The following is an 18528-nucleotide window of genomic DNA, read 5'->3' as shown; positions in this document are numbered from 1 at the left end:
TGAAAAAATTTAGGCCCTCAAGCCAATTTTGTTACACAGTCGAAAAATAAATTAAAAATGTTCTATAATAATTATATGGATAGTATAATACTAAAATGAATTATGAAAATAGTAAGTATAATTTTTTAAAAAATATATATAATAAAAATTTTGGGGCTCTACGCATAGGCCTTGGTCGCCTATACCTAGAGTAGGACCGGTATATATGTATATATACACACACAAACATACACTTGTTCACATAAGCATTTTAACTTTTTAATTGTTTATTTTATGAGCGCGTTTGTTCGTGCACGTTGTCAATTGGTCAACAACACGTGGGCTTTTCACAAATAAAAAAGTCAAAATAAATTATATATTCATTTATATATTACTTAGAAAAAGCATTCAAGTCTTTTCTTCTTTTCCTTTTTTCTTTTTTATTTTATTTTTATTATTTAAATTTATTTATTTTCTTTTGCATTTGTGGACAAAGCTGACCTAGGCAGTCAAAAGCACAAGGGTCATGGAAAAAAGTAAACAAGTTCACATTTGAATTTTAGAGTTTGACCAAGTTAAATGTTTTACCCCCTTGTTTTTTACTTCGGTGAAAAAATCTTACTTATTATAAAATAATTATATTTTTTAAGCTTTAATGTAAGTGGTTTTTTTATATTATTTATTAAGGTAACAAAGTAAAAAAAAAAAACATATATTTGAAATGAAAAAGTATTTTCAATGCTAGTTTTTTTAAGATATAAAATTCAAAAAAAATTTCACTTGTATATATTTATTTTATGTTTTTGTTTATTGCTATTGAGCAACTCATTAGTTGTTTATTTATTCTACATACCAAGCCAACTTTTAATTATTTATTGGACCCATTTATCAACAATTCATAGTTCACTTTTGAATGCTATTTCTAATGTTTGTATGGATTCATTGGACTGCAATGGATGTAAGACTCTTGTTTCAACCATTTTAATTAATCATATGCACCTTTTATTTATTAATGAAAAGTAAAAAAGTTTATGGATTAATGCTAAGGACCAAAATACCCTACAAAAGACATAGTACAGAGATCAATAATGCACTTAAATTTAAATGTTAATAAGGTCTTTTAAATTTACAAAACATATATAAGATTTATTTATATATTTATAAATACAAAGAAGTATTGGAAAAATAATAAGATGATCATGCAATGAAAGCTCACTAGATTTGAAAAGAATGCCTTGAATTCAGAGTTTGCATGATCACTTTGGCACATTCAAGCCAACATTTTTGAACAACCCCAAAAGTGCAAATAAAAGCTTTCACTCTGAATTAATCTAATATAATTTTAATAATAATTTATTGTTATTGTTATTGTCATTATATATAAAGAAAGAGATCATAATGTTGTTGTGATTTTCCAAAAAGGTTAAAAACTCAACAGTGCTTTTGATTATGATATGCTGAATGAAGTGCTTTGCAAGAAAACAAAATACAATTTTGTTTTCAAACATCAACTTGTACTTGCAGCTGTCAATCTCCAACTCATATCATCAACTTATGAAAATGCAATCAATGGATAATGACTGCTTCATCACATTATTAATTATTCTTATATTATATATATATATGCGGACAACCTCTCAATTTATTTGGACCCATTTTTTTACATTGCATGTTCATATTATTATCAAAGAAGCATGTTTAAATCTTAGCTAACATAGAATGAAAGGGCAACTATATATATTAAGGTATTAATTCCATATCTGAACACATTTCTAATGTGATTTCTCTATATTTCGTGTATATATATATATATATATATATATATATATATATATATATATGAATTAATAAAGTATGGATATAATTTTAACAACATATGTTAATATCTTATTATGAAAGCTCTTTAGCTTTAAAGTTGTCTTGCAGAAACTTTACTACATAATATATCTAATTATAGTTTATTTAGGTTTTTGAATTTTTATAAAATGATATGAAAGAAAAAAATTTCTATAGCCGGCTTGAAATAGTTTAGACTTACAGTTTATCATTGCTGTGGGTATATATATATTCATATGAGAGAGAATAATATTTTTTGTTTTATTTTTTATATTTTCAAAACGTTCAATAATATATATGAAATTTCATATTTTTATATTGGTCAAAACAATGCACCCTCGTAGTACGCTACCGTGTCTTTCTGTTTCTTCACTGAATGGATAGTTAAATATAATTATTTGGACGTATATCAAAAATAAATATATTTTTTAATTTATTGATTTGTTTATCATTTTGAGAGGATAAGAAAAAAAAAAACTCAATTTTAATATAGATCATTTTCTAGTAAATATCATATTTATAGTAGAGGAAAAACAAAAAAACAAATAAATCAAATCTATTATAAAAATCAATGTTGTCACAAACTTATTCACCTTTGCATCAAAATTAAATAAAATATGTCAAATAAACTTGAATTAAAAATTGTAAGATTATAAATTTCTGACATACATACATGCATATAAATTTCATTTTAGGCACTCATGACATTATATATATATATATATATATATATATATTTCATGTCATCAAAGTGGAAAATATATTTTTATTTTTTCATTTAATTTTATAAGACATCACTTATTACGTCAATTATCATATTTAATATTGTCATTTATATTAAAATTTAAAACTTTTAAAAATTTAAATTTAAATTTTTATTTTTTTAAAAAAACACATGGCAGGCTGCTAACATGGCAAATAAGTTATGTCACAGAAATTATTTAAAAAAAATTAAAAAAATTTCCAAATTGATGACGTGGTATGATGTCTTATATACCATGCACATACAAGTAATTAATTATCACGTACGTTATTGAAATATATCCACATTATTATTAATTAAATTTTAAAATATGAAGTACATGACAATATTATCACGTGAAAACCATGTAAATAATACGAACCATTAAGATTTATATTATACACATAGTGCTAGAAATCAATGATGTAGTATGATGTATTATATATGGTATATATACACATTAATTATCACATTATTGAAATATATCACATTATTATTAAATAAATTTAAAAATATGAAATACATGATGATATTATGATATGAGCACCATGTAAATAATATAAACCATTAAATTTTATATAATTAGTATACACATAAATAGGACAAGAGCTAAAATGTTCACTATATGCCAATACAGAGACCAATACTGCATATATGCGCGTCCATGCATGCATGCACGTGTACGATGTGATATGTCTTCCGATTAAGTTATATATATATATATATATTTATATAAATATATTTATTTATTTATATTGAATAACATGTAATGGTGCCAATTGCCAACTGTGTGCCAATTGTTTCATTTGTATTTATGCTTTCTTTGACTTAGAATGCATGTGTTAGTTTGACGTGGAAAATTCCAAACTTATATATATATATATATATTGAGATCATTGACTAGTTAATGAGGATGATATTGACTTGGATTACTTGTATGTACATGAAGATAAGTTAAATTCATATTTGAGTAATGCATTAGATTTCATCAAGGACATTAATCCAGTAAAAGATATATATATATATATGCACAATGTGGAAACTAATTAACTATCTAGTACACCAAATAGGAAAAATTAATATGGCGGTGGTCTGCATTTTAAAAACCATGTTCCAAGATTGGATTCAATTACCATGAGTTTGAGAAAGAAATCAACAAAGTTGATCTGTTTAAACTAACTTGGATTTATATATGATATCATTCATGGACTAACAAAAGATAACAAAGAGAAGTGCGTTAAGTTATGTAGACTAGATCAAGAAGAAGATGTCATTTCTAAATATACTAATTAATTTCCAATAAATATACTAATTAATTTCCAATTAATTATCATATTAATTTCAAGAAGACTATATATATACACCATTATTTCTTTTATAAAAAATGCATATATGCTTGCTTTGTGCTAAAGTTAAAGAGGAATAAATGCTCGAGTGTAACTCTTTTTATCTTTTGAAAACTATGTTAATTAAATGCTTGACCATGATTATGTTGAGAGTTTAAAGTAAAAGATGATTGCATTTTTTTTTTTTTTTAAACTCTAAAGTTAAATATCTATGTGACTTAAGCAAGCTTTTTAAGTTAGAAGGTTTGATAAGTAAGAGAATGTTGAGATTCTTTCTCATCTACAAATAAAGATTAAATTTTTAATTTTCTTCTAATAATAGACCAAACGTAGATAATTTAACAAATTTATTACTTTTTTATTTTTAGTTCAACAAAGTTGCCTATGAAAAGTTAATATAGTAATAATAAATAAATAAATAATTTATTGGTTAGTTCTTTAAAATATGCTTAATTTTGAATAAAAATCCTCAAAAAAATTTATATATAAATGAAAAAAAATGGTTTACTTACAATATAAAGATTAGCTAAACATTTTAATTATTTTATAAAATTTGAGGTTGAACTCACACTTGCAATAATTTTTTTCCTTAAAAATATCATTAAAAATAAGAAGAAGAAGAAGATGATGATGAATCATAGTCTTTCAACCACTAATTTTATCAACTAATTATCCAACAAAACAAGAAGATAACATATAAACAAGCCATATTAATACACTTATATTTTAAAAATACACGTGGACACGTGTCAATATATGGAGCGGCTTTCAAAGTGTCTGACGTGTTCCAGACCTCTCACAAGATCTAATGCCGTGACGCGACGTCTCGAAGCCCGCAAAATAGAGATCTTTTTGAACAAAAACTCTAAAGAGACCCAAAAATAACCTAAAAAAAGACTAATGGAAACATATGCTTTCAAATCCTTGGGTTTCTTTCTTGAGTCTCATTTCTCGGTGGCTAAAGAGTGTTATATAAGTAAAAGATAAAAAAATCTCATTTTTTTTCTTCTTATTATATCAAAGTTCGCATTTTTTTATTTTTTGTTCTCTTTGATTTTGATCTCGGAGCGATGTCTATCCGAATGGTAAGCTTAAGATCTACATCTTTATATGATTTTTGTTTGATTAAGTAGTAAAGTTTTGTGTGTATGATTATTAGAGAGAGTTTTTAATGCTTTAGTTTTACTGGAATTTGGTCTAAATCTGTGATGGATTTCAAGCAAAATGTCATCTTTTGATGTTTATTTTTGTGGGGCTTTTGATGAGAAATGCTTCAAATTTGTGTATTTTAAAGAATGTTTGTTAATGTACTGAAATGAGCCTTTTGGGATGAGATAACAAGAGCACATTTGTTGGATTCCAAGAAAAATCTCATTTTTGATGTTCGTTTTTGGGAGTTCTTGTTTGTTCCTTTGAGTTTGATGATAAATGCTTTAAATTTGTACATTTTAATGTATGTTTGTTAATGGAATCAAGTGCGTCTTCCAGAATGGGAGTGTGTGTGATGAGGCAGAGAAAGAGGGCATATGGTGGATTCTAAGAAAAATCTCATCTTTGATGTTTGTTTTTTGAGGTTCTTGTTTGTTTTTTTGATTTTGATGATAAATGCTTCAATTTTTTTAGATTTAAAGTAGCATCATTTATGTAATCAAATGCATGTCTTTGAATGGGATTGTGTGATGAGGAGCAACAGGACATTTGGTAGATTCTAAGGAAAGGTCTCATTTTTGTTGTTTATTTTCTTGTTTGATCATTTTGAGTTTGATAACGAATGCTTTAAATGTATAGATTTTAAAGTACGTATATGAATGTAAGCAGAGCCAAAAGGACATTTGATGGATTCCAAGAAGAATATCGTCTTTGATTTTTTTCTTTGGGGTTCTTGTTTGATCCTTTGAGTTTGATGATAAATACTTAAACTTCGAAGATTTTAAATTAGTATGTTTGTTAATGTAGTCAAATGCGTTGTCGGGGATGGGAGTGAGCGATGAGAGCAAGAGCACATTTATGGAATTGCAGAGGAAGAAGGTGCATCGCTATGTGATTTATAAGATCGATGAGAAGAAAAAAGAGGTTGTGGTTGAGAAAACAGGAGGAGCGGGGGAAAGTTATGATGAATTCACTGCCTCATTGCCTGAAAATGACTGCCGATATGCTGTTTATGACTTCGATTTCGTCACCGAGGATAACTGCCAGAAGAGCAAGATCTTTTTCATAGCATGGTAATTGTTTTCAATCTCTCATATCATTGTTTAGTTTTTAGTTGTTTGTCGTTAAGGCAATGCTTCTCATCATTCATTACTGGTTTTCTTATTTACTGAGTCTTATGCATTATTCTTATAGTTTAATTATTATCGTAATTTTAAGCAATGCTGATAGCTTTTAAAATTACAAAGTTTTACTTATGTGTAGAAAAAGGTGAACAGAATGTTATTTGAAAACTAGAATGAATTGAAATTGTTTTTGTATCAATATAGGTCTCCTTCGACCTCCCGTATTCGTGCCAAGATGTTGTACGCTACATCGAAAGACAGATTTCGGCATGAACTCGAAGGTGTACATTATGAGATCCAAGCAACTGATTCGATGGAGATGGACTTGCAAGTGCTCAGAGATCGTGCAAATTAGTCATTTTGTTTGTCTTGATCAGTTACATGGTTTGAAGAACATGTGTTTGTAAGCTCTAAAAAAAATAAGACATATTGTTTGGATACTTCTCTTCTTAGTTAATCTCTAAGATTTCCCTTGTCTTTGTGTATCCTCTTCTCTTACATGATGCTTATTATCATTTAAATTTTCCGTATTCTATGGAACTCTGGAACCAGGTTCTAGTAATTGTTATGATATTTATTACAATGAAGTCACTTGAAAAACTGCAAAAACATGAATATGTTTAAGTAGATAAGTAGACATTTAAGTTTGGAATGGTTCTGATTAAATAAAAATAAGAAAACTATTCTTGCAATTTATCATGGCAAAAATAAGTTTGAGATTCGACATAGTGCAATAATGTACATAGGAGCATCTCAAGAACATATATTCCAGTACACTTTAATAATTGCAATAAGTGATGTTTCTTGTGAGAAGACTTAGTTCATGATTTTGTTTATTATGTTAATATAACCTTTATATATAATAAAACTATATATGTTAATGTATAGTTATATTTACAAGATGAAAACATAATTAAGATGGACACACATGCATGGAAGCATCCTTTGGATTGTTGAGTGATTAAATGACACATGAATAGGTGCAAGTGGTGCAATAATAATCAATCTTCCTTATCTTGGATGCTACTATGTGATAGTATTTTGCTCCATATAAATACTACTCACTAGCTTACAATGGAGATGCACAGCATTGCAAAATGGAAGACAAGAAATGTGCTACCTTTTTTGCAATGCTTATTATCCTCTTTGCTTCCAATTCTTATCTTAGATTGATCCAATGCCAACTTATGCCTATTGTTAGTGACAATCAAGTTAAGACATTCATAGTTTTTGTAGAAGAGCCTGTCGGAGGAGCCAATCTAGTGAATGATGAAGAGCTAACAAATTTTCATAGATCATTTTTGCCAAACAATAGTCTAGACTCTGGTGAAGAACGTATGATCTATTCATATCGCCATGCCATTAGTGGATTTGCGGCATTGTTGACAGCCGATGAAGCTTTAGCCATGGAAACAAAACCAGGTTTCTTGTTTGCTCGCCTGCCCGAAGAGGTTAGAGCGGAAACAACCTACACTCCTGAGTTTATGGGCTTGAGCATAGGAGGAGGGTTATGGTGGAGCTCTCAATATGGAGAGGGGATTATTATTGGAGTGATCGACAACGGCATCACTCCTACACATCCTTCTTTTCAAAGTTTTAATGCAGTTCCGGCTCCGCCGGTTAATTGGTTCGGCAATTGTTCGTTTGGACCGAATGTATGCAACAACAAACTCATTGGCGCAATGGCATTCCAAAACGGTAAAAATCCGTCACCTCTTGATGACACTGGCCATGGGACACATTGTGCTAGCATAGCCGCTGGAAGCCCTGTTTATGATGCTGGAGTCCTTGGCCAAGCTAGAGGAACAGCAGGAGGGATTGCGCCGAGAGCTCATATCTCTGCTTACAAAGTATTGTATAGAAACCTTGGATCAGACGATGATATGCTAGCAGGTAAAATTCATTTGAATAATTAATAGTCTCATATCAATTAATTTGAAAGATATGAATTTGATCAGCGCATGAATATATAAGTTTTGGTTTCTCATTTTGATTTTTATATTTTCTAAGCTACTCTAATTATTATTACATGATTTTTGGATAGGCATAGACCAAGCCATTCGAGATGGTGTCAATGTGCTCTCAATGTCTCTTGTTTCTGGACCAAAACACTTTTTAGATAGTGGCATTGCGGTGTCCTCTTTCTATGCTATTACCCAAGGAATAGTTCCTTGTGCTGCTGCTGGGAATTCCGGCCCCACTGCAAGTGTTATTTCAAATGATGCTCCATGGATTTTAACTGTAGGAGCAAGCAACACGGATAGAAGGATAAAGGTAACCGTGATGCTGGGTAATGGAATGGAAATCGATGGTGAATCTGCTTATCAACCAGACACACATAATGCTACTGATTTAGAACTCGTGCTTCCTGGTTCTGATCCTGACTGTTTATCAGTAGACGCGGCTGATGTCAAAGGAAAGATAGTTTTATGCGAGGTTAGTCCCTTTTCTTTATTGATAGGAAGGATAGTAAAAGATGCCGAAGGAGAGGGAATGATAATTATGAATGACGTAAAACACGGATTCACAACATCCTCGGATCCTCATGTTCTTCCTGCTGCTCATGTTAGCCATGTTGATGCTCAAAAGCTAAAGGCATATGTGCAAACTACTAGAAACCCGACAGCATCGATTGTCTTCAAAGGTACACAATTTGGAGCCTCTCCTACTCCTTCCGTAGCTTATTTCTCTGGAAGAGGCCCTAGTCAATATAATGGAGGCATTATAAAGCCAGACATCATCGCACCAGGAGTGAATATTCTTGCGGCTTGGCCGGTAGAAGTCGGGCCTAATCCAACAGGTAACACAACCTCAACCTTTAATTTCATGAGCGGTACATCTATGGCCACTCCTCATGTCTCCGGCATTGTTGCTGATCTAAAAAAGAATCACCCTGATTGGTCACCTGCGATGATCAAGTCGGCAATCATGACAACTGCGCTCACTGAGGATCTAGATGGGAATCCGATAGCCGATGATGCTTTCTCACACCAACCGGCTAGTTACTTTGCCATGGGAGCCGGACATGTCAATCCAGAAAGAGCTAATGACCCGGGACTTGTTTATGACACCCAACCATTGGATTACATCCCGTATCTTTGTGGGATGTACTCTACACCCACTGTCAAATCCATTGTCCGACAACAAGGGATTGATTGCTCCATAATTCAATCGATAACAGCTGCCGAGTTGAACTATCCTTCAATCGGTTTGAGGATGCCAATAGCGAAAGGCTCAGCAATTGTCATTACAAGAACAGTCACAAATGTCGGTCCGGCTGAGCTGTACGATCTACAAATCAAGAAAATGCCTGATGGAGTTGATATTAGATCAGACAAAAAAAATCTGTCATTTTCAGCTCTGAATGAGACGCAGAGTTTTCGGCTTCAGTTTACGAGCAATGGTACTGCACAGAGTGGGCAAGTCTCAGAAGGGTATCTAATTTTGAATTCTACAACTCATGTTGTCAGGAGTCCAATTTCAATTACATACTACTGATCAGTAGTATGCACTTCCTTTTGAGATTTCTTGCATATGAGCTACTACATTGTGATTTTTAAATAAGAGTGGATGCAACTAAAAACTTATATATTGTTTTTTTTTTTTGTGATTTTTAATAAATGAAAACTATTTTCCTTCTATTATCAAATAAATGTGTTGGTAAAGATATACAAATAAAAATGACTTTATTAAATCATATTAGTAATTATAATTTTTTTAGAATTAATTATTAAAAATTTACAAGTAGAATTTGTATCATCTAAGGAAAATAATGAAATACTAATTATCCTATTGGCTATCATGAAGGTAGTTTTTCTTGTCCTTGTTTCTAGTGACATAAAAGAGTGGGTGGAGATAAGTTAGTTTTGTCTTGGGATTAGCATTTTGTTTTGAAATGAATGGATTTGATTTTACCTCGGTCCGATTCAAATGTAAAACCAAATACAAGCTGTTTGGTTAGCTGTAAGTAACTGTAATGTAATTAATTTTACATGTAAGTGACTGTTTGATTTGCTGTAAAAGTTCTACTTACATGTAAGCGGATATACATCTCACCCACTTTTACAATATTTCAACTTACAACAAAATTTACTGTAAGATGAAATGCAGTAAAGTAAGTGGTATCTTTAAATTTAATTATAAAAATATTTTTAAGTAATAAAATTAAAGAAACATTAAATATTTTTATGATTAAAAGTTTTTATGACAAAAATATTTTTTTATTGAAAATATTTTATTGTTTTAAAAAATAATTATAAAAATATTTTTAAGTAATAAATTAAATAAATATTAAATATTTTAATAATTTAATATTTATATGATTAAGTTCTTATGAAAAAATATTTTTTATTATTGAAAATATTATATTGTTTTTAAAAATTAATTTTAAAAATATTTTTAGGTAATAAATTAAATAAATATTAAAGATTTTAATATTTTAATATTTATATGATTAAATATTTTTATGAAAAATGTTTTTTATTATTGAAAATATTATATTGTTTTTAAAAATTAATTATAAAAATATTTTTAAGTAATAAAATTAAAGGTTCATAGTCCAGCCATATTAGCCCAATTGTGTAAAGCGTTGGTGCGCCAAGATTTACAAGTCCTGAGTTCAAGTTTCTTTAGAAGCATTGGTGGTAATGAATCTTTGGTTGTGGGTTCAGGTTTGTAGTCTAAACCCTATGTCACCTGGTAAAGATGCACAACTTTCGGTCCTTGCACATGCCCCTGATTTTATATATATTTGTCATATTTATCAATATATATATATATGGAGAGAGAGAGAACCAGAAGTAATCTAATTTCTAGAGTACAGAAGAACGGGGACAAAGAACTGAATGCCAATCTAATTTCTAGAGTTGAGAAGAAGGGGGGACAAAGTGATGAATGCCAAAGTAGCTAATAAGTGATAGTTTGAGCTAACTGTGAAAACTTTGAAGGGAGACTATGGTGGCAAATATTAATGAACATAAAAGAACAAGAGTAGGCATGGATTATGGGATAAGATTTGGATTGCATGGATGATAATATCCAAAAAGGGAAAAAAATTGAGATTTTTCTAGTTTGTTTTTCGTTTTGTTTTGTTTTTTTTTCAACATGCCAAAAACTGAAAAACATTCAAATATTAATGGTTTACAACTGTGAATATTAATGGTTAGCTTCATATCGAATTTTTATTTATAAGAAGATGACAGCATATTTAAGATGGGCACACATGCTGAAGTTTGATTGGAGACTGCATGATGACAAGGAAAAGATTGATGCTATAGTATGGGCCACTTGCATGAATGACATATTACTATATCTTTGCATGGTTTGCTGGAATAAAGTTTGAAACTTTTTTATTGTGTTTTTGATATCAGTACTAAGATTATTTGTATTAAGCTAGGTAGCTAGCATGAACGTGCATGTGCATGTGCATGCGCATGCTTTTGAAAGTATGTTACTTTGTCTGTTCTCTTGTAGTCATTTATAGTTTGTATTTTGCATCTCTTATGATGTATGTATGAATGAATGAGATAATATTTCGAAGAAGTAACCAATGGTGGTATCAGAGTTGTTGAGAAGCTCCGTTTAATCCCTCTGACGTGAGGAATTTCTCTGCCTCGTTCGCTGAGCTGTAGTATGGCTGCGAATGGTGTGATAGTCCGCTAATCTCAACAGATATGATGACTCCCATCTTTAAAGAAGAAAATTACAAGCAATGGAGCATCAAAATGAAAACGTTGTTCCGATCTTAGGATCTATATGGGATCTAGTGGAGAAGGGGTTCCCGAGCCAAATCATAAAGACTATTAATTCCAAAGTTTTGGTTGGAGTTCAGCTCGACCACTCAAACAGCATCTGTCAATTACAATATGCAGATAATTTAATTATTTTTTCTGCTGGTGGACATGATGATCTCAAAATCATTAAATTATTACTTTATCTCTTTGAAGGTTGTTCTGATCTTTCAATTAATTTTTCAAAAAGCTGTCTTTACTCCACAAATTTTGGTTACCAACCTCACTCATCTTCAGCTAGAATTCTCAATTGCAATAGGGATTGTCTACCCATTACATACCTGGGTGTTCCCCTCTCTGGTAGACGTCCTAGGCGACAAGATTGGACAAGGTAAATTGATACCGTCCGCGATAGGTTTTCACACTGGAAAGCAATTTACCTTTCCCTGGGGGGTAGACTTAATTACCCTTATCAATTCTGTACTTTCATCACTCCCAGTATACTGGATATCAGTATTTAAACTTCCTGCTTGGGTCATTCATGAGATCGATAAAATAAGAAGAGATTTCTTTTGGAAGGGCCCGAATCTGGGATCTAAGGGAATTAGATTAATTGCTTGGAAAAGAATCTGCCGACCCCGTAACATGGGTAATTGGGGAATTTTGGATTTACAGGTCTTCAACAACGCGTTGCTGGGTAAGTGATGGTGGAAAATCACAACAAAGCCGGTTTCCTGTTGGACCAAGATAATCAATGCCAACTACGCGATTAGAGAATCGCATGGCATTTTATATCATCAACCACCTAGAAATAAGTCTTTCTTATGGTCGGGAATTAATGCCATTCTACCCTCATTTTGATCATGTATAATCAAATCAATTGGGAGTGGTAATAATACACTTTTCTGGTTTGATAGATGGTTAGAGGGTCTATCTCCAAAAGATCGTTGGCCATCACTTTTTTTGGAATGTTATTTTCCTTGGATTACAGTAAGACAATTTATTCATATTCTTAATTCTTGTGGTAATACGTTCAGAACAACCTCCACAGACGACTTTGACATAATTCATAATTATATTCCGAATTGTCCAAATGATCGACCAAGAGGATTCCTTTCTCTGGTCATTAAATAGAAATGGAGCCTTCTCTGTCAAATCATGCTACAACTTTCTTATTGATGGAGGAATTCACAGTCAACTTTACTCCAAATTCTGGAAGATAAAATCTCCTAGTAAAATAACTTTATTCTGTTGGCTTGCCTGGGATAATAAAATTCTGACTCTTGAAAATCTTTTTAAAAAAGGTTGTAATAAAATTCTGACTCTGACACATGTATACTAAGTCATAACAACTCAGAAACAGTGGACCACCTTTTCATTGATTGTATTTTCTCAGAAAGAATCTGGTCTTACTTCAAATGTTTATTAGATATTGATATTCTTCCATCCTCTGTTTCTAATATCTGGACCACTTGGATCCCCTCTTTGAATCCTACTTCCAGGATTATCTGGGATCTCTGTTCTAGAGCTATCTTCTAGAATATCTGGCTGGAACGCAACAACCGCTTTTTTAATCAAATTCAGTCTCCCATTTTTTCTACTCTCTACAAAACAGCTAATTTGCTTCTCTCTTGGATTTCTGCAGATGCGGAGGCCCATCAACAGGAACCCTCTGATGTTGTTCAGAGGATTAAACGCTCCCTTAACTTTCTGAGCTCTAGATCAACCGATCCCGCTGGTGATTCGGTGCACACCTCTGGTTAGGAGTAATCCACTCTCGTTGTTGCTGGACAGGCCTGTGTCTCCTGATGGTTGATTTTGCCGGCCCGACTTGTTATCTTTTCTCTCCTTGTCTTTTTTGTTTTTTCTTTTAGTTCTGATTTGTTTTCCTCATCCCTTGGTGAGGAAAACAGTCTTTTATATTTTCTTATGTCTGGTATTTTAATTTTTCTTCTGTACTTGGTGTTCTTTGTTACCTTCTCTCTTTTTTAATAAATCTGTGGTTTATCCACTTTATTCAAAAATTCTTTTTTTCCATTTTCCTTAAAAAAATAGTATTATTATTATTATTTTTTTTTAAAAAGAGAGTATTATAATACTAAAATGGAATTGAAATTGTTTTTGTGTCGATTTAGGTCACCTTCAACCTCCCGTATTCGTGCCAAGATGTTGTGCGCTATAACCAAAGACTGATTTAGGCATGAACTCGAAGGTGTACATTATGACATCCAAGCTACTGACTCGATAGAGGTGGACTTGCAAGTGCTCAGAGATCTCGCAAATTAGTCATTTTGTTTGTCTTGATCAGTTACATGGTTTGAAGAACATGTGTTTGTAAGCTCTTGAACATTTAAATTTTGTGTATCCTCTTCTCTTTCATGATGCTTATTAACATTTAAATTTTCCGTATTCCATGGAACTCTGGAACCAGGTTCTAGTAATTGTTATGATATTTATTACAATGAAGTCACTCGAAAAACTGCAAAAACATGAATGTGTTTAAGTAGGTAAGTAGACATTTAAGTTTGGAATGGTTCTGATAAAATAAAAATAAGAAAACTGTTCTTGCAATTTATCATGGCAGAAATAAGTTTGAGACTTGACATAGTGCAATAGTGTACATAGGAGCATCTCAAGAACACATATTCCAGTACACTTTAAGAATTGCAATTAGTGATGTTTTTTGTGAGAAGACTTAGTTCATGATTTTGTCTATTATGTGAATATAACTTTTATATATAATAAAATCTATGTTAATATATAGTTATATGTACAAGATAAAAACATAATTAAGATGGACACACATGCATGGAAGCTTCCTTTGGATTGTTGAGTGATTAAATGACACATGAATAGGTGCAAGTGGTGCAATGATAATCCATCTTACTTATCTTGGATGCTACTATGTGATAGCATTTTGCTCCATATAAATACAACTCAATAGCTTTCAATGAAAATACACAGCATTGCAAAATGGAAGACAAGAAATGTGCTACCGTTTTTGCAATGCTTATTATCCTCTTTGCTTCCAATTCATATCTTAGATTAATCCAATGCCAACTTATGCCCATTGTAAGTGACAATCAAGTTAAGACATTCATAGTTTTTGTAGAAGAGCCTGTCGGAGGAGTGAATCTAGTGAATGATGAAGAGCTCACAAATTTTCATAGATCATTTTTGCCAAACAATAGTCTAGACTCCGGTGAAGAACGGATGATCTATTCATATCGCCATGCAATTAGTGGATTTGCAGCATTATTGACAGCCGATGAAGTTTTAGCCATGGAAACAAAGCCGGGTTTTTTGTTTGCTCGCCTGCCAGAAGAGGTTAGAGCGCAAACAACCTACACTCCTGAGTTTATGGGCTTGAGCGAAGGAGGAGGGTTATGGTGGAGCTCTCAATATGGAGAGGGGATTATTATTGGAGTGATCGACACCGGCATCACACCTACACATCCTTCTTTTCAAAGTTTTAACGCAGTTCCAGCTCCGCCGGTTAATTGGTTCGGTAATTGTTCATTTGGACCAAATGTATGTAACAACAAGCTCATTGGTGCAATGGCATTCCGGCGGGGCAGAAATCCATCACCTCTTGATGTCACTGGCCATGGGACACATTGTGCTAGCATAGCCACTGGAAGCCCGGTTTATGATGCTGGAGTCCTCAACCAAGCTAGAGGAACGGCGGTAGGGACTGCACCAAGAGCTCATATTTCCGTTTATAAAGTAATGAATCGAAACACGGGATTTGAAGATGATATCCTAGCAGGTAAAGACCATTAGAGTAATTAATAATTTTATATCAATTAATTTGAAAGATATAAATTTGAATATATAAGCTTTGGCTTCTCATTTTGATGATTTCTATATTTTCTAAGATACACTTATTGCTATTATATGATTTTTGAATAGGCATAGACCAAGCCATTCGAGACGGTGTCGATGTGCTGTCAATGTCTCTCGTCTCCGGCCCAAAACAGTTTTCAGATAGTAGCATTGCGGTTTCCTCTTTCTACGCTATTACTCAAGGAATAGTTCCTTGTGCTGCCGCTGGGAATTCTGGACCCACTGCGAGTGAGATTTCGAATGATGCTCCATGGATTTTTACTATCGGAGCAAGCAGCACTGATAGAAGGATAAAAGGTAACCGTGATACTCGGTAATGGAATGGAAATCGATGGTGAATCTGCTTATCAACCAGACACACACAATGCTACTAATTTAGAACTCGTGTTCCCTGGAGCAACAGGCATATATTATGATCTCGAATGTTCATTACAACTAAATCCGGCCAATGTTAAAGGAAAGATAGTTTTATGTGAGGCTAGTCCCTTTTCTGGCGTAGGGATAGGAAGGAGAGTAAAAGCTGCTGGAGGAGAGGGACTGATAATTATGAATACTGTAAAACAAGGATTCACAACATACTCAGATCCTCATGTTCTTCCTGCTGCTCATATTAGCCATGTTGATGCTCAAAAGCTATTAGCATATGTGGGAAGTACTAGAAACTCGACAGCATCGATTGTCTTCAAAGGTACACAATTTGGAGCCTCTCCTGCTCCTTCCGTAGCTTATTTCTCTGGAAGAGGCCCTAGTCAGTATAATGGAGGCATTATAAAGCCAGACATCATCGCACCAGGAGTGAATATTCTTGCGGCTTGGCCGGTAGAAGTCGGGCCTAATCCAACAGGTAACACAACCTCAACCTTTAATTTCATGAGCGGTACATCTATGGCCACTCCTCATGTCTCCGGCATTGTTGCTGATCTAAAAAAGAATCACCCTGATTGGTCACCTGCGATGATAAAGTCGGCAATCATGACAACTGCGCTCACTGAGGATCTAGATGGGAATCCGATAGCCGATGATGCTTTCTCACACCAACCGGCTAGTTACTTTGCCATGGGAGCCGGACATGTCAATCCAGAAGGAGCTAATGACCCGGGACTCGTTTATGATACCCAACCATTGGATTACATCCCATATCTTTGTGGGATGTACTCTACACCCATTGTCAAATCCATTGTCCGACAACAAGGGATCGATTGCTCCACAATTCAATCGATAACAGCGGCCGAGTTGAACTATCCTTCAATCGGTTTGAGGATGCCAATAGCGAAAGGCTCAGCAATTGTCATTACAAGAGCAGTCACAAATGTCGGTCCAGCCGAGCTTTACGATCTACAAATCAAGAAGATGCCTGATGGAGTTGATATTAGATCAGACACAAAAAACATGTCATTTTTAGCTCTGAATGAGACACAGAGTTTCCGGCTTCAATTTACAAGCAATGGTACTGCACAGAGTGGACAAGTCTCGGAAGGGTATCTAATTTTGAATTCTACAACTCATGTTGTGAGGAGTCCAATTTCAGTTACATACTATTGATCAGTAGTATGCACTTCCTTTTGAGATGTCTTGCATATGAGCTACTACATTGTGATTTTTAAGTAAGAGTGGGTGTAATTAAAAACTTATATGTTATTTTTTTTTGTGATTTTTAATAATTTTTAATAAACGAAAACTATTTTCCTTCTATTATGAAATAAATGTGTTGGTAAAGATATACAAATACAAATGACTTTATTAAATCATATAAGTAATTATAATTTTTCTTTAGAATTAATTATTAAAAAGTCACAAGTAGAATTTGTATCATCTAAGTAAGAAAAATAATGAAATACTAATTACCCTATTGCCTATCATGAAGGTAGTTTTTCTAGTTCTTGTTTCTTGTGACATAAAAGAGTGGGTGGAGATAACTTACTTCTGTCTTGGGATTAGCATTTTGTTTTGAAATGAATGGATTTGATTTTACGTCGGTCCGATTCAAATGTAAAACCAAATACACTTATAAATAGTTTTTGAAATGTTTCAACTTACCAGTATTTTCAAAAATAAAGTAATTCCACTGGCTGATAAATCCAACAAATAAACATATCCTTTGATGAATTTTGATCATTTAATTATTTTCTTTGATGCATAAAAAGCTAATATCATTTCTTTTTATACAATTTTTGGCTAAACCAACCCTCAATCTCTGATTACTTGCCGCTGTTTTTGACTACCAAATATTATTTAGTAGTAACCTCTTATACAGAAAATAGAACTAAAGAAAATAGTATAAAAATCCCAATGAGAGATGAAAATACCAAAGGGTTCATAGCCTAGCCACATTAGTCCAATTATGTAAAGCGTTACTGTAGAGATTTACAAGTCCCGAGTTCAAGTTTCTTTAGAAGCATGGTGGTAATGTATCTTTAATTGTGGATGCAGGTTTGTAGTCTAAACCCTATGTCGCCGGGTGACAATGCATAACTCTCGGTCCTTGCACATGTTATCATGCCCTGACCCGCGGGCCCAAGGGACGCGACAACCGCCGCGATGATCCCGAGGAGGGACACTCTGCCATTCAACCCTCGGGGCACCGTAAGACTAACCAACAACCTGGAAACAAAAAAATTTACACTGGTACAAGATATAGAAGTATACTGATACACAGCAGGAGTAACAACAACAACAACAACAACAACAACAACGATAAACAGAAATAAAGAGGTTCACAAATGCACAGGGAATCAACAATAACAACAACACATAGCTGATACACTAAGAGTTTAAGA

General features: G+C 32.8%; 4 protein-coding genes across 4 annotated transcripts; all 4 read left to right on the top strand.

The window, feature by feature from the left end:
- Positions 1-4859: 4859 nt before the first annotated feature.
- Positions 4860-6763, top strand: LOC120275903 (actin-depolymerizing factor-like). The gene is made up of 3 exons (XM_039282633.1): positions 4860-4988; positions 5860-6125; positions 6381-6763. Exons 1-3 carry the CDS (start codon positions 4974-4976, stop codon positions 6529-6531), a joined length of 432 nt encoding a protein of 143 aa, XP_039138567.1. The 5' UTR covers positions 4860-4973; the 3' UTR covers positions 6532-6763.
- Positions 6764-7273: 510 nt separating this feature from the next.
- Positions 7274-9802, top strand: LOC120275541 (subtilisin-like protease 4). Its single transcript, XM_039282159.1, has 2 exons — positions 7274-8069; positions 8221-9802. Exons 1-2 carry the CDS (start codon positions 7274-7276, stop codon positions 9672-9674), a joined length of 2250 nt encoding a protein of 749 aa, XP_039138093.1. The 3' UTR covers positions 9675-9802.
- Positions 9803-14878: 5076 nt separating this feature from the next.
- On the top strand, positions 14879-16068 carry LOC120275540 (subtilisin-like protease). Its single transcript, XM_039282158.1, has 2 exons — positions 14879-15674; positions 15818-16068. Exons 1-2 carry the CDS (start codon positions 14879-14881, stop codon positions 16066-16068), a joined length of 1047 nt encoding a protein of 348 aa, XP_039138092.1.
- On the top strand, positions 14887-17362 carry LOC120275426 (subtilisin-like protease 4). The gene is made up of 2 exons (XM_039281995.1): positions 14887-15674; positions 15818-17362. Exon 2 carries the CDS (start codon positions 16073-16075, stop codon positions 17291-17293), a length of 1221 nt encoding a protein of 406 aa, XP_039137929.1. The 5' UTR covers positions 14887-15674; positions 15818-16072; the 3' UTR covers positions 17294-17362.
- Positions 17363-18528: the final 1166 nt, after the last annotated feature.

The sequence above is a fragment of the Dioscorea cayenensis genome, chromosome 14 (genome assembly GCF_009730915.1).
Source record: "Dioscorea cayenensis subsp. rotundata cultivar TDr96_F1 chromosome 14, TDr96_F1_v2_PseudoChromosome.rev07_lg8_w22 25.fasta, whole genome shotgun sequence".
NCBI lineage: Eukaryota > Viridiplantae > Streptophyta > Magnoliopsida > Dioscoreales > Dioscoreaceae > Dioscorea > Dioscorea cayenensis.
The sequence above is the reverse complement of the archived record's forward strand: the minus strand, read 5'-3'. Positions and strand labels throughout refer to the sequence as shown.

What these genes read in the sequence shown, in the direction of transcription:
- LOC120275903 (XM_039282633.1), top strand. An exon ending in AAGATCTTTTTCATAGCATG is followed by an intron (nt 6,126 to 6,380) that starts GTAATTGTTTTC and finishes GTATCAATATAG; the next exon opens with GTCTCCTTCGACCTCCCGTA.
- LOC120275541 (XM_039282159.1), top strand. Translation starts at nt 7,274, where the DNA reads ATGGAAGACAAGAAATGTGCTACCTTTTTTGCAATGCTTATTATCCTC. An exon ending in AGACGATGATATGCTAGCAG is followed by an intron (nt 8,070 to 8,220) that starts GTAAAATTCATT and finishes ATTTTTGGATAG; the next exon opens with GCATAGACCAAGCCATTCGA.
- LOC120275540 (XM_039282158.1), top strand. Translation starts at nt 14,879, where the DNA reads ATGGAAGACAAGAAATGTGCTACCGTTTTTGCAATGCTTATTATCCTC. An exon ending in TGAAGATGATATCCTAGCAG is followed by an intron (nt 15,675 to 15,817) that starts GTAAAGACCATT and finishes ATTTTTGAATAG; the next exon opens with GCATAGACCAAGCCATTCGA.
- LOC120275426 (XM_039281995.1), top strand. Translation starts at nt 16,073, where the DNA reads ATGGAAATCGATGGTGAATCTGCTTATCAACCAGACACACACAATGCT.